Genomic DNA, 13,965 nt, shown 5'->3' with positions numbered 1-13,965 from the left:
TGACAACCATTAAAAAAACTTCCATAATTTAAGTGAATCTGCTAATTCTTCATAACTGTAACATCAAGGAAGAAGGGAATATGGCTAACATCACTCTGTAAAATGTTAAAAGAAGAAGCAGGCCTAACAGCACCTCAAAAGTTCGCAAAGTAAACCCTTAACCACTACTATTGTAAAAGAAAGAACTATTGCAGATGCTTGGTGTCATCTTATAATGGTTAAACTGTGAAGCTTTTGGTCTGTAGTTGCTCGTAATTTCCTGTGACACGACAACTTGTCGACAGTCTTGATGCTGAGCTATGCTAATTATATCCATGTCCGTCTGCAAAGCTTGAAAGACATGAGAGTGGTATCAATCATCACCTCTAAAACTTAAACTGCAACTTGTGTATGTTCCACGATGCCTCATTGTTCCTGTAAGCGGTGCACATACAGTAGTTACAGACGACTTCTGGTTAGCGGTTTAAAGTTGAGCATTGCCCAGTAATTTTTTTTTTACTGCATGTAAAGGGAAAATAAATCCACATTTGATGTGCAAAGAATGCATTTTTATTAAGTGTTTTACATCCTTCATTTTTGAACAATTTAAGCAAAGCTAAAGGTAAACACAAATAATAAAACTGCAGAATCAACACAACAGAAACAGAAAGAGACTGGATATTTATACCAATTACGTGGCACACGTAGTTATAAAAATGAATGAATTAATCACATAAGGCCCACCTACTTTGTGTTGTAATTTAAGGAATTGGTTTCAGAGCTTGCAATAGGTGATTCAGACTTAATAATTAAACCATCTACAACATGGACTAAGAAGAAGAATGCATTCGGGTCAGCAGCGTTGAAAAATTTTTACAAATTGTCACAGAGTTAAAAACCACCGTTCTGAAACTGGTTTAGCTCATCTCCTGCCGTCCTCATCATTGGTCAGTAGTGCTGTCAGACTCGAGGATGGCCCAGTGTGCTCCAATTTCAGTAAGCCCTCCGTGCACCCGGCCGCTGAGGAAGCGCAGCTCCGCATCTTTGTGGGCAGGGTACATGTTGAAAGAATGGCCCGAGGGCTGACCGACGTGCAGGGAGCGGCCTTTGGTTGTGACGAAGATCAGCGACTGGATGTAGTGAGCGTATTTTCCAGAAATCTGGATGAATGCTTCATCATCATACAGCTCAAGCTCCTTGGCATCACCGGACTGGGAACCGACAACAGGGGACCAGATCTGGTCATAACGTAGCTGAATGCTGGGGGAAGAGAGGAAATCATTAAAAACAACATAAGAAGTAGCATGATTCAAATCCTCAAATAATATCCTCAGACAAATCCAGACATTAAAATATTCTTTAATGTAGAGTCAAAACAAGACAATAGGTCGTGATTTATTATTATTATTATTACTACTGTCCACATCCATCCTGCGCATGTGTGAGGAAAAGCACATCATATTCACCCATAGATGAAGTTGCTGTAAGCCTCCCAGACCCGGACAGCAGTAATTCTGCCCTCTCCAGTGATACTGTATGAGGTGCCACTTCCTGACCCCACTGCCGGGGAGAAGGAGTAGGACTGAGGCTCGTCTGCAAAGGCAAGACCACAGAAATATGAGGGAAGCTGCCAACAATGCCATCCTGTTTCAGGCGGATGTCTTTTCAAGAATTTTCAGGAATTTTGAACACGTCTTCGTTGGGATTCAATGCCAAAATAAATGCATCAAAACCCTTTCTATCCATTTTGTGCACACTTACTGTCAGCAAAGACTGAGGCTGTGAGCAGAGCGAAGAGGACAATGTAATGCATTCTGCAGGAAATAAAGAGAAAATGATTTCAGTCAAAGTTTTTATTTTTCCTCCAAGATGTCATAAGTGTGGATTTCTTTCTTTTTTTTTTTTTTTTTTAAAAGATGAATTATTACCTGTCTAATTTGTTTCTGGATCACAAGATACCTACAGATAACAAAAACAAAACAACTGTGACTGCAAGTACTTTTGCTTAGGCAGTACAATTTATTAGGGAGGATAAATTAATAATCAATCAGTGGATCAAAACCAGAGCATACTTACAGATTTGATTCCAAGCGAGTGCCAATATTTCCAAGGTTTTGGCATGTGTGTGTGTGTGTGAAGCTTCACCCGTTGTCAGCTGTCTAGTTCTACCTGTGCCGCAGCGCGTCTTTTATAGCACGTAAAGCATACCTGGGCTAATGGGCCTTCCCACACACAGATCTAGTTCCTCGTTCACACAAGGAAGCCAAGCAGTGTGTTCTTGTCAAGCGTTTGATTAACGCAGCAGACAAAGGTGACTGTGACGAGTCTGTGATGAAGTCAGGAGATGAGGAATGCGAGACAATTCATGCTGAGTGGAGCGGTTTGCCTGGCAGTCGGTTAAAAACATGTTGACATGAGTGTATGCTGAATCAGGAAGGAAAAGGGTGTGTGTGGCTATTTCCCCCCAAAATTTAGCATCTAAATAAAGTTTTCATTTCCAAATGATGCCCATTAGATAGTTATGGTGCACACCATTACACATGTCAGTAATAATTTACAAAGCAGCTAAGGTAGTTACAAGAATTTGTCTTGCAGGATCTAAAAGCTTCAGGAAAATTAAAACAATTCAGTTGTTTTACAACTAAAAAGGCAACTAATAGCAGTACATGCTGGCCATTAATTAACAAATCCTGTCATTTGCTCATCGCCTGGATATTTGATCCAAAAGAAAGAAAATAAAAGTTTAACTTTAGGTAACAAGCTAACAGTAGCAAACTTTAATCCTAAAATGTTTCTGGAAAAGTTAAACGGCCCCAGTTTCAGTTGGTGACGGTTCAATATGGCGTAGGTCCCGCACACCCAGCCATCCAGTCAACATGTTGTATCACGAATGATAAAGAAGCCGGCTGACCTGAGGGACGCTAATGCCACATAATGGTTGACAAGATAAAATACTTTTTAAAACATTCCTAACCGCAACTTCCTCTTCTAGCATTACACTTTCTTTCTACTTGAAACATAATGGATGGAGAAGCCTTCGTTGGACATTTGCTTTTGACTTTTATTTCATTATGTTTCAATCAAGCTGGAAATTGCTTTACATTGAGTCAAACAATTTGCAGTTTACTGGCCAGAGACTGAAATTAAAAAAAAAGAACAACAAACAGAATGACCAAAAGCTAAATGACCATTTGTCAACAGAAGCAGAAAAAAAAAAATTAATTTAAGCCATAGAATTCAGATAGAACCAAATATAAAAGCTCACACCTGTGATTAAGCCAGACATATATGTTTACAAACTGAGCAGCTGATTTGTTGTGTCATTCATAGCCAGATGATGACTACTACTACTACCTCTCCTCTCCTCTTCAGTGATCATTTGTGGCGTTGAGGGTTGGATCCAGAACGGCCCAGTGCGCTCCGATGGAGGTGATGCCGCCGTGCACCCGGCCACTGATGAAACGCAGCTCGGCATTCTCATGGCTGGGATAGAGGTTGAAGGAGTGCCCGCTCGGCTGGCCCACGTACATGGAGCGGCCCCTGGTAGTGGTGAACACCAGCGACTGCAGGTAGTGAGAGTACTTCCCGGAGATCTGGATGATGGCTTCGCCTTCAAACAGCTCAAATGTGTGGGGATTGCCGTACTGGTATCCAGCGACGGGAGACCAGACGAAGCCGTAGCGGAACTGGTAGCTGTTGAATGAAGGCAAAACAGATAAATGTGATCATCACGGATTGACTTTTTCTGAAACACCAAAAAACAACAACTCCTCACCAGTCGGTTAGAGCTAAAGAAGCCACTTAGAGGACGGGTGAGATGTCTTCAAGACAACGGAGGCAAGTCCAGTTGCCTTTAGGTTCACATTTGTCTTAGTTTGGTTTTTCAAGTAACAAACAAGAAGAGACTGAACAGACTAGTGAAGAAGGCCCGCTCTGTTCTGGGCTGCCCTCTTGAGCCTGTGGAGGTGGTGGGTGATCGGGGAATGGAAGCAAAGCTGCCATACCCTGATGAAAAACCGATCCCACCCCCTCCCTGGTGCTGTAACTACTAGCACTGGGCAGCGCCTCCGTAATGTGAAGGAGCATTACTGCTGCTGGGAGTCTGTGCAACCAAGCCTTCTCCCAGTAGACCACATACGTAAAACTACTATTGTGTTTAATTTGCTATTTTTTGCATTTTTTGAACTTTTCTTTTTCTTGTGTGCACTGTCCTTAATACTTGTTGCTGCAATGCTGTGGGGTAAATTAAAGGATCATTATCTCATATGCTAATGGAAAAGCTTGCTGCAAAACATCCCAACCACCAGTCGATCAACAGTGCTGTCTCTGGTGCAGTAGCCACACAAAGAAGTCAGAGCTATGCACCACGATTAAATCTTTTATATTCACCCTCTGATGTAGCCGCTGTAGTACTCCCACACTCTCACGGCCGTGATCCTTCCTTCCCCCGTGATACTGTAAGAGCTGCCACTTCCCGACCCCACCGGTGGGGAGAACGAGAAGAACTGAGGCAGGACTGCGGGGAGAAAACACGAGCAAACGTCTCATGAGCCAACGTCCACAGAGGGCATGCACGGAGCTCCACGAAAGACAATTTAAAATCAATCAGCTGAAATTTGACTGATGGGTCGCGGACACTTACAGTCAGCACCAGCAGTAGATGCAAGCAGAACGAGGACAGTAAAGAAAAGCATTCTGTGAAAAGAAACATACATTTATTTTCTCTGCATATTTTCTGTGGACCATTATCAAAAAATAAATAGATAAATAAAAATTATTTATTCTCACCTTCCCCAGTGGTTGTTTTTATCTACAATCCAAAGAATCCTCAAGCAGAAGAGGCAGGACACATTCAACTGTTCCTTGGAGCGCTGTCGACGTGTGGATACGCTCTCCGGGACTACGCTATGTCTACCTATGACAGGTATGGCTTATTTATATGGTGAGGCAGATCTGAATTCCATTAAGCATATTTATCTGTCCTTTATATAACTGCGCAAGTGCCAGCTAACGATTCTCCAAACTAAAAAAAGGTGGGCGGTACTTTGCGTTAGCATGTCAGGAATTTTTTTTACACTCCTAATATGTCAGTTATCTCTTGACCTGACCACTAATGTCTGGTGCATGATTGTTATCCTCAAGTTACCTTTACAGCTATCAGATTTCAGGTTTTGGTTCCAGATTTATCATGGATAAGTTTGGAAAATTACCGTCCGAGTTTTGCCTTAATCGTACTTTTTTTGCTAACCAGCAGTGCCAATTTATGCTAACGCACCTCTTCAAAAGTGACTAAAGATGCAAATCTGGTGTGTTCTGTTGCATGTCTTTTTTTTTTTTTTGGTTTCACATTTCATGTGGCAGATTCATGTTGGCACAGGAACTGAAAGCATCAGTCATCACCGGGCGCCCAGGCATGCCTTCTACTTCAGTCACTGTGGCATGACGTTCAACTGGCAGTACTACTTCATGCAAAACTTCACATAGTCGCCACATAATCACCGTTCACGCATGAAATTTTGTGGAAGAACTCTTCCTGGAAGAAGGTCTTTGATGGGGGAATTCATAAAATAGTACTTTTAGCAAGCTACATGTGAAAATAGTACTAAAAAAACTTTACGCTTTAAATTGTCATTGGGCGAGAGGCTGGGGAACACCCTGGACAGGTCACCAGTCTTGTTTCTTCAATATTTTAAACAAAATTATTATTTTGAAATCTCCATTGTTCTGCACAGCCTGATATCGATGTGTTTACGTTTTACTCTACATGTTACTTTATGTTATCGACTCTTATCATTACCCAGACACTACACTGGAAAATGAAAAAAAAAAAAGAAATTGTCAGGTCAGACAGTTCACATCAGCTCAAATGAGCACGTCATGATCTGTGATAGACAGATACGGGAAGCCGCGCCCTTTGTTTTCTTCCTATCATGTCTGTAAACCTGCATGTAGATAAAAGTCAGCCTGTGCACGCTGATACTTTCTTCAGTTGTTTCAGCTGCTCCTGTTGTCATTTCATTTGTTTCGTGTCAACCTTTGGGTTTCCTACACTATGTTCTCTAACTCTGAAACGGTCATAGTTATTAAACTTTCAATATTTCCTTTCTGTTGTTTGCAGTAGGTATGTGTTGGCTGCAAACTAAAAATCAGACATGGGGTCTGTCATTGTTTGCTCTCCGTGCACCATCTACTTTGGCTCAAATTACTTTATTAAACATCTTATCAGTCAAATGATGTATACTATATGAGATATACTGTAGAGTAGCAGAAGAGAAGGCGGAGTCAAAGCTTTAACAAAGTGGAAAATAAAGGTATCTATTTTTTTTCTCAATGTGATGGGATGTTTTCATCAATGTCATCATAATGGTTCATCCTCACCTCTCTGCGCACGATCTGCACGAACATCTGGTCCTTCATTACTGGCTACCAACGATGAAACCAAGGAGACTGAGCATCTCACCCAAATGTCTGGGGTCATTTATCAGTATGTTTAATTTCAAGACTACAGACATCTCCTCTTGAGATAACAAAACGCATTAAGAACAAACACAGTCCTTAAATTTCTATTTTCCTTATAGGGAAACATGTCAGAGTACTGTTTTCCTCAATCATTAAATAATAATGTTTCTTTAAAGCGTCCCAGAGTCTGGGACTTTTACATACAAAAACTGCCCAAAAAAATGGAAGCCCCTGCCAAAGAAGTTCACAAAAAATTATCTGTACCAGGTATTTTTGAGTATACCTTGGTATAGTTTGCCGGAGTCGACGTTCCCGCTATGGTTCACTGCTAGCAATGTATTTTGTGTTGAGCAGCAATGACTGGTTTGCAAGAGCGGAAGACGGAAGTAAACTTTCGCAAAGTAGACCTGACCAAGGAAGCATTCAAGAAAATTTTCTGACCGTCTACATAAAAATAAACTTAGCATTAAGAGGAAGGATTACAGTCTGAAAAGGACGGCAATCAATGTTGACGAGTGACGCCGACTCGGCTTTTCCTCGTCGATACTGTAGACTGATGGCATACATCATATGCACACATCAATGCTGGGTTAGGGTTCCCAAAACAAAAGTCACTGTCACTGTGGCTTTGAACCTACACACGATGACATTTGCGAACCAAGCATGGATGCTGAATGGAGAAAACTATTAAATGATTTACCTTCATTGTGTAAGAAAAGCAGTGGATGCCACTCAAGCATTTAACTGCAGTGTAATATCCAGAGAAGCACACAATAGTTTAGAACAGCCTATTGTAAATGATATGAAAGGAATCAGCATTCTGATGTCGGCGTGCCCCGTGACGTTGGTTAATCACAGCATGTTCACAGACAAGTCTATATTTTATTATGATGGTCCTCACAGAGAGCTTTGATGGTGACAACGTGAATGAGGTGATTTTTTTTTAGTGATGAAACTAGAGAGCTAAATCTGCAAGACATTTAGATTAGCTTCACAGCCAGTTTCGGGCCATTGTTCAGCTGTTCTGTCTGCAAATGTACTGCTTCACAATTCCACGGCATCATCTCTGTCTGCCGTCAACAGCTGTCAAGTTGGCACAGGCACAGTTAATGACCAAGCTGGTGAGTGCAGTGGTGTATCAAGCAGCCCAAAGACCAAAAACAGTGCTAAAAGAGAGTGAATACTGTTTTTTAGTTCATTGACAGACTAGACTAGACTTGGAGTTGCATGCCTCCGCCAACCGGTCAAGTTGTGGTTTACATCTGTCCAGACTCATGCAACAAAGACTTTGAAGGAATTATATTTCTGCAGAACATTATGAAATTTACCTTTGACCTTTTGAATGTAAAATGTCTTCACTTCACCATTTTTTATAGCATTAGACAAATTTTGTCATGATTAGAATATGGTAAGGCCAACTACGTATTTTGGGAGGTTCACAGTGAGCTTTGACTTCTGACCAACAAATTCTAGTCATTTCATCACGTAAACATCTGTGCCTATTTGAAAGGAATTCCCTCAAGACGGCCCTGGGATTTTTCTTCCTTGTGCAAGAATGAGAAGTGCGTGCACACGTAAAACCCAAAATAAGAATGCCTCTGGCTACAGCTGGTATGGTTAGAGGCCTTGAGATATCATCCTAAAACAAGGAATCAACATACTGCTCGTCTTGTGATTAACAACTTGTATTTAACTTAGTACAGTAGTTCAGTTTTGACTTAGTTTATACCATACGACTGTATGTCGATTATATCCATTTCAACGAACGAATGCTGTGCTGCAGGTATTCAGGAAATGAAACCCAATCTGTGTTTTACAGTAGATAACAGAGCTGCTGGTTATTTGGTACATTAACACATACTCAAGTGTCACATCAGCGTGAGCCATAAAGAAAGTGCAAAAGAGACACATATCAAAATCTGAAAGCTGTACTCAAGTAGCCTCACTTAACAGCTAGGGCTTTAACATCTCTAGAGCTTTGGAATAAAAGCATTAAAGTCTTTGTAGATTTCCCATAACATTGTGCATGACAACTGCGACTCAAATGTCTGCAACAGACGGGAAGATTCAAGTATCAACAAGAGCAGCAGCTAATGTATGCTTTGAATAATCCAGCGACTTGTAGTGTCCAACGTCTCTGTATTCCTTTGATATTGTTCTTTAAGTGTCCACTGAATAGTCCCAGGTCAAACTGTATTTTCAGTCCTCCTCCTAGTTTTGTCTGACAATAAGCTCGGTTAGTGTTCCGGTGATCTGGCTGAGGAGCCGTAAGAGGATTTCAAGAACAGCTTTGACCCAGGGGTTAACATCACACCAGCAGCGTAATGATTACTCCGTCATCCTGGCCCTGCCACAGCATCTCCCCTTCGAACGCCACCTTCCCGTGCTTCCTGGCTCTCATCAGAATCCCCACCACCTTATCGGAGATCCGGACGTACCTGTCGAACAGCTCTCCGAACGTGACGCGGGTCTTCCCGTCCGGGTCCGGATCGGCCATGGTCCTAATCACGTAACACATGTCGTCTATCTCGCGGTGGATGTGCTGCTCGGCTCGTTTGGCCCTCTCGGCCGTCTTCGTGCCTTCCTTGGGGCGCCCGTAACCCTCCTGGCCCTTTTGGAGGCGGAGGGACATGGAGTAGTCGTAGTCGAAGTATTCGCTGAAGGGGTTTAGTTTCTGGTTGACTGTGTGATCTGAGGCCCAGTTCTGCCAGCGGCTCTTGAGGTTTCCCACGGCACTGTATTTCTTGGACAAGGCGTTGATCTTGTTGGCATCCTCGGCTTCCTTTTTGTACCTGCGAGGCATGTCAGAGGGCATTGAGAATAAAAAGGACAGAATCAGCATATTGCTAGGCTGGCTAAAAAGTCTTTAAACTGATGTGGAGAAGAAAGTTTTCCTTTTCCTCTAAACATTCAAGTGCTGTGTTCTGCTCTGATCTCTGCTCTGAGTTGTGCCTGGTACAGTGTACCGAATGAAACGAAACCCAATCTGTCTTTTACACTTTACAGCAGAGCTGCTGTTTATGTGGTACATTAACACAAACTGATCTGTATCGGTTTTTAATTGACAAGCTAAAAGGGGAGCTGGGTAAACTCAATAGTGACATCTTGTTTTACCTTGTTCTATGTGTAGACAAAATAGGTGACGTTTAAGGACATAAAAAGATGTGAATGCAGAGGAGATGCTTTGGAGGAGATAAACTTGAGTTGTTTTTCTTGTCAGACCTGAATTTTGCTCAGAAATCATGGACGGAGAAACACGTTATTATGTGTGACGGCTTCCAGACCTCAAGATCTGCTTCCTCATTTGTTGGCGTTTGGGGAGTGGTTAAGTAGAAATGATGGCTGACACCCGGGTTGATGTGATTGCGAACCAGTGTCTCTCTCTTTCTCCCTACTTTGATTTGATTGAGCTTTGGCTTATCTTCTGTTCTTCTATTCTATCAAACACACACTACAAACACAACTGATTGACTGCATTTACTATCACTGTTGCCTCTTAATTAATATAGACAGCATCACTTACTTTCCGTTGATGGCTTTTTGGGTATACCCATTTGATTTCCATGGACTTGATAAGAACTCCTCTTTCACTCCTCCCCATGTAGGTTACTCTGTATAAACCTTTGTCATGACGACAGACTTGTCACACCACGGAAAGCACAGATGTATTTAGGTTGGCTACATTCCATATATGTGACATTTGACGTGTTCTTTCCAGTACGCCTTCAGGGCCTAATGTGACTGACACTCACTTATTATCTTTGCATCATCACTTTGAGCTGCAGGAGTCACACTTCTTGTATTTTCTAAAATCTCTAAAACACAATGTGTTGTGAGTCTATTAGTAGTGTCCACATTAGCTGGGTGGCATGCAACCATCTTCCCCATTGAAGTCAGCAGGCACGAGTTCCCAGCCAAATCGGTGCGCTACTTCCTCCAAGAGGGCTGGGCTGAAGCCCCAACAGCTGAAAGAAGCCACCAGGGACATAGCTGCAGCAGCCGAGTCCAGCTCAAGATGGCTGTTGCTGAAGAGAGTCTACAGTTGGAACCCTTCTGCATGTGAAGCCCAGTCAGTCTTTGGTGCCCCACTCAGGCGAGGTGTACAGGTTAAGGGGCAAAACACCTGTGAACCTGAGATCCCTGCTGACGATGCAGAAGGGTTTCCAACAATGTGGATGCCCCAAGGAATGCCATCTCAGAAGAAGATCTGCATCACCATAGTTTAGTTCCTGCAGTTGCAGCTCGTGGTAAAGCATCTCTGATGTTTACTTCACCTTAGTAGTGTCCGCACTAGGACACCTGTCCAATGCTTTTCGGCCGATTTAAAAGGAAGCTCACCCTCTCTCTGTCTTTGTTAATCTCAGTTCTCAGCTACCACGCTCCCCATTCCTCTCTTTTCTTGTGAAGAACCAGGGGACAAGGATCAGAAAGCTTCCCCCAACTCGAGTCTCAGTCCCTGGGTTCCTCCTCCCAAGTATTTGCATCCCACGCTTTGACCACTTTTCATCCCTTTTCATCCCATACCTTTAAGCCCTTTTCATCCCATAACCTTTGACCTTTCTCATCCCTCCATCCATTTCTCTCACGACCTGCACCAGTAAACTTATTTGCATCAATTAAGGTGTGGTCTTGTTAGTGGAAAGCTGAATGGTGTGTGGAGCATGTCTGTCTAACAAATCCGTGCACGAGAAGAGAAACAGAGCTCTTGATTTCAGTAAATAAAACAACTCAAGTCAAGAGGGCTCTTCTCATTTTCCATCTTCATCTCAGGTTTCCAAATACAGAAATATTTCCACAATGAAATGATCATCTAGAATGAATAAACTGTGTACCAGCTGATCTGGTTCGTTGCTATCCACCTGGTTTCCTAGCTTCCTGGCAAACAGGAACCTCATCCGGTTTCCAATGACAAATAGAGACTGCTGCCACCTGGTAGTATTAAGAGTTTTTAAGAGTGTTCAAGTTTTGGTCCAGACACAGTTGGCCTTCATTGCTGGTAATAATTTGATGTCAGTTTGCTTCACATGGTCCACATGCCACTGTCATGTACTCTCAAGGTAAGTGAGATTCATTAGCACTCCCAGAGTAAATGGTGGACAGTTGTTTATCAAAGTGAGGCATGTGGTTAAACAACTGCTAAACAAAAAAAACTTCCTGGAAAAACCTCCCACCTTCATGTGTGACACCTTGGCGCACAACTGGGCGTAGTTACATTCAGTGCCAGACGTCTACAGTCCTGGCTCTCTGCCCATACTGACAAATCAAAGCAGCTTCTTTCACACCAAAACACTGGAACACACTTAGGTTTAAAATTAGACTGTCGCATCTCAGTGTCATTGTTTCTGAGTTTTAAGGATTTGTGTAATGGGTGGAAATTATCATATAAATTTCCATGAATTTTGTTTCCAGATACTTCATTTTCTTAACTGTGAATGGAAAATGAATGACAGGGACATTACTCACACTGGGACCTGGGGTCTTTTTATCCTCACTGTCGTCTCAGGGTCTTGGTCGGAGTCGTTTTGCTCTGCTTCTTCTGAAACGCTTGTCCTGCGCAACTGAGCATCCTCTATGTCCAGCCTCTCCACCTCTGTCTCAAGGTGTTCTTCACCGTCCTCTGTATCTATCACGCTGGTGCGTCTCTCTCCTGGTCCTTTTCCTTCCTTTCCAAGCTTCTGCTCTTTCTCCACCTTCTTCCAGCTTTTGGTCAGCGATGCCACCATGTTGGAGCACTTCCTGCGTCGAGTGGGTGAGCTTTTCTTCTTCAGCAGCTTGTCGATCTCCTCACCGGATGGCAGAGTCTCTTTCTTGATCTTCTCAGCCAGGAGTCCGATACCTGCACTTTTCTCCTGAACGCCACTGGTCACTGTCTTCACCACCTGCTTCGTCTTGATGCGAGAACCCATCAGGGGCTCGTCCGAGGTCTTAACCTCCTCAGTCTTGGGTTCATCTTGAGGCGATGAAGCGTGAGCCACTGCATCTCTCGGCTTGGTTTGTATGGGAGGGAGCTTCTTGGGCACCCACGTCTTTTTGGGTTTGTCCGGTGCACCTCCCAGCGAAGAAGGAGACCAGCCGCTGGGTTCGCTGGCCTGCTTCGTCTCATTCTCCGCCACCCACTGCTGCCAGCTGCTCGTCAGGCTGCACACCATGCTAATGGTGCGGAGCTTCTTAATGTTTTTGTTGGTGGATGGTTTCCTTTGGGAAGCTTGGCCAGTCTGCACGCCCGACATAATTATCCGTATTAACGAGGCACTTCAGGGACAATTAATCCTGTTAAGTGAGCTCTCAGATGCGTTTCAATAAATTCATCTCCTCTGCTTGAACTGCGGTGACTCTTTCTTCTTGCTTCCTACCTTCACGCCTGCAGCTCTAAAATGGGGCGAGCAAACCCTACCATGACGATGGAAAGTATTCAAGTCATCCCTGGCCACCGACCTGATCGTCTTTCCCTGACACCAGTCACCCCTACGCACTCATGTTTCATCATAGATTGCAGCACTTCTAACTGGAGGTGAACAGAGCAGCAGAGGATATCCGAGCGGATCACCAAATACTTACAACTGGGTAGGTATTTACAACAAGCCCTAGCTTTTATCTAGAGCTTGAAGCAAAGTGCAAATGTGTTTCTCGACAAAAACACACTAAGAGGTCATGAAATGATGTACTCGGATCGCACTTTTACTCCCAGTGGTTCATAAAACACACTCTTGCTCAGCCCCTGTCATGGATTTTTCTGCTAAAACCTCACTTTGTCTGCTATAGCCACAAGATTATGACAGCCAATATCAGTCAGTGTTCTCAAACTTGGGAGACAGGCTGCTGTGTAAGCAACATAGCTGAGTCGGTATGCTATTTTATGACAGTCACCTACTTAAAGCTTAACATTTTACAGTTTCCTTTTTTAAAAAAACAAACAAAAACAATATCGTGTTACTGTGGCTGCCGTTCAGGAATAATGCTTAAAGGAAGATGATCGGTGTCCAACTATAGAGACCCAAGAAGCACTCATATTTTTTCCTTAATTAAAAATGGCAGTAGTTGCTTTTGTCAAAACATTGTAATTTCACTTTTCATTTTTAAATAAAATGTTTTTTCTGACATATAGTAGTACTGAATACTGAAACAAAGTACAAGTATCATAGTATGATTAGGAAGAGGAGTTAGTTAATGTTTTGGGTTAGGGTTAGGGTTAGGGTTTGCAGCAATATCTGGTACCGTATTACCAAACTGGCTGTTATTTAGCAAAAGTTACACTAAAGTAAAGAAGTTCTGCTCAGAAAATGTCCCTTAAGTGAAATAATCTAAGTAGATAAAAGTGCATCCTGCATTGTTGCTAGTCATTCATGAAGAGTCATAGTTTATTACGTACCACAACATCGGATTTGACATGTTCATCATGCGTGTATGTTGGATAAAGACTTTGGTATGTGGATTTAAATTCTTGCATCTCTTTGGGGATTACAAAGCCACACAATTTGCACATAAATCAGAAAACTATACTATGAGAATCCACCACTGTCAGCAGTT

At 42.7% G+C, this 13,965-nt stretch overlaps 3 protein-coding genes across 3 annotated transcripts; all 3 read right to left on the bottom strand.

Annotated features, from left to right (window-relative positions):
- Positions 1-533: 533 nt before the first annotated feature.
- On the bottom strand, positions 534-2,256 carry LOC311501939 (zymogen granule membrane protein 16-like). The gene is made up of 5 exons (XM_084564011.1): positions 2,056-2,256; positions 1,908-1,938; positions 1,741-1,793; positions 1,446-1,572; positions 534-1,239 (listed from the first exon to the last, which is right to left on the bottom strand). Exons 3-5 carry the CDS (start codon positions 1,790-1,792, stop codon positions 921-923), a joined length of 498 nt encoding a protein of 165 aa, XP_084420137.1. The 5' UTR covers position 1,793; positions 1,908-1,938; positions 2,056-2,256; the 3' UTR covers positions 534-920.
- Positions 2,257-3,007: 751 nt separating this feature from the next.
- LOC311501876 (zymogen granule membrane protein 16-like) lies at positions 3,008-5,198 on the bottom strand. The gene is made up of 4 exons (XM_084563924.1): positions 4,768-5,198; positions 4,622-4,674; positions 4,369-4,495; positions 3,008-3,672 (listed from the first exon to the last, which is right to left on the bottom strand). The coding sequence occupies exons 2-4, from the start codon at positions 4,671-4,673 to the stop codon at positions 3,348-3,350; spliced, it is 504 nt and encodes a 167-aa protein (XP_084420050.1). The 5' UTR covers position 4,674; positions 4,768-5,198; the 3' UTR covers positions 3,008-3,347.
- Positions 5,199-8,746: 3,548 nt separating this feature from the next.
- On the bottom strand, positions 8,747-12,694 carry abrab (actin binding Rho activating protein b; the record flags this gene model as incomplete). Its single annotated transcript, XM_084563411.1, has 2 exons — positions 11,902-12,694; positions 8,747-9,230 (listed from the first exon to the last, which is right to left on the bottom strand). Exons 1-2 carry the CDS (start codon positions 12,666-12,668, stop codon positions 8,747-8,749), a joined length of 1,251 nt encoding a protein of 416 aa, XP_084419537.1. The 5' UTR covers positions 12,669-12,694.
- Between the last annotated feature and the right edge of the window lie 1,271 nt (positions 12,695-13,965).

The sequence above is a fragment of the Chelon labrosus genome (genome assembly GCF_963514085.1).
Source record: "Chelon labrosus genome assembly, chromosome: 16".
Classification (NCBI taxonomy): Eukaryota; Metazoa; Chordata; class Actinopteri; order Mugiliformes; family Mugilidae; genus Chelon; species Chelon labrosus.
This window is presented reverse-complemented; position numbering and strand designations above follow the sequence as displayed.

Bases quoted from the DNA above. Each gene is read 5' to 3' on its own strand.
- LOC311501939 (XM_084564011.1), bottom strand. From the start codon at position 1,792: ATGCATTACATTGTCCTCTTCGCTCTGCTCACAGCCTCAGTCTTTGCT. The intron at 1,573-1,740 runs GTAAGTGTGCAC...TTGCCTTTGCAG, and splicing joins AGCCTCAGTCTTTGCTGACA to ACGAGCCTCAGTCCTACTCC. The intron at 1,240-1,445 runs GTGAATATGATG...CTCTTCCCCCAG, and splicing joins TACAGCAACTTCATCTATGG to CATTCAGCTACGTTATGACC.
- LOC311501876 (XM_084563924.1), bottom strand. From the start codon at position 4,673: ATGCTTTTCTTTACTGTCCTCGTTCTGCTTGCATCTACTGCTGGTGCT. The intron at 4,496-4,621 runs GTAAGTGTCCGC...TTCTCCCCGCAG, and splicing joins ATCTACTGCTGGTGCTGACT to TCCTGCCTCAGTTCTTCTCG. The intron at 3,673-4,368 runs GTGAATATAAAA...TTCATTCAACAG, and splicing joins TACAGCGGCTACATCAGAGG to CTACCAGTTCCGCTACGGCT.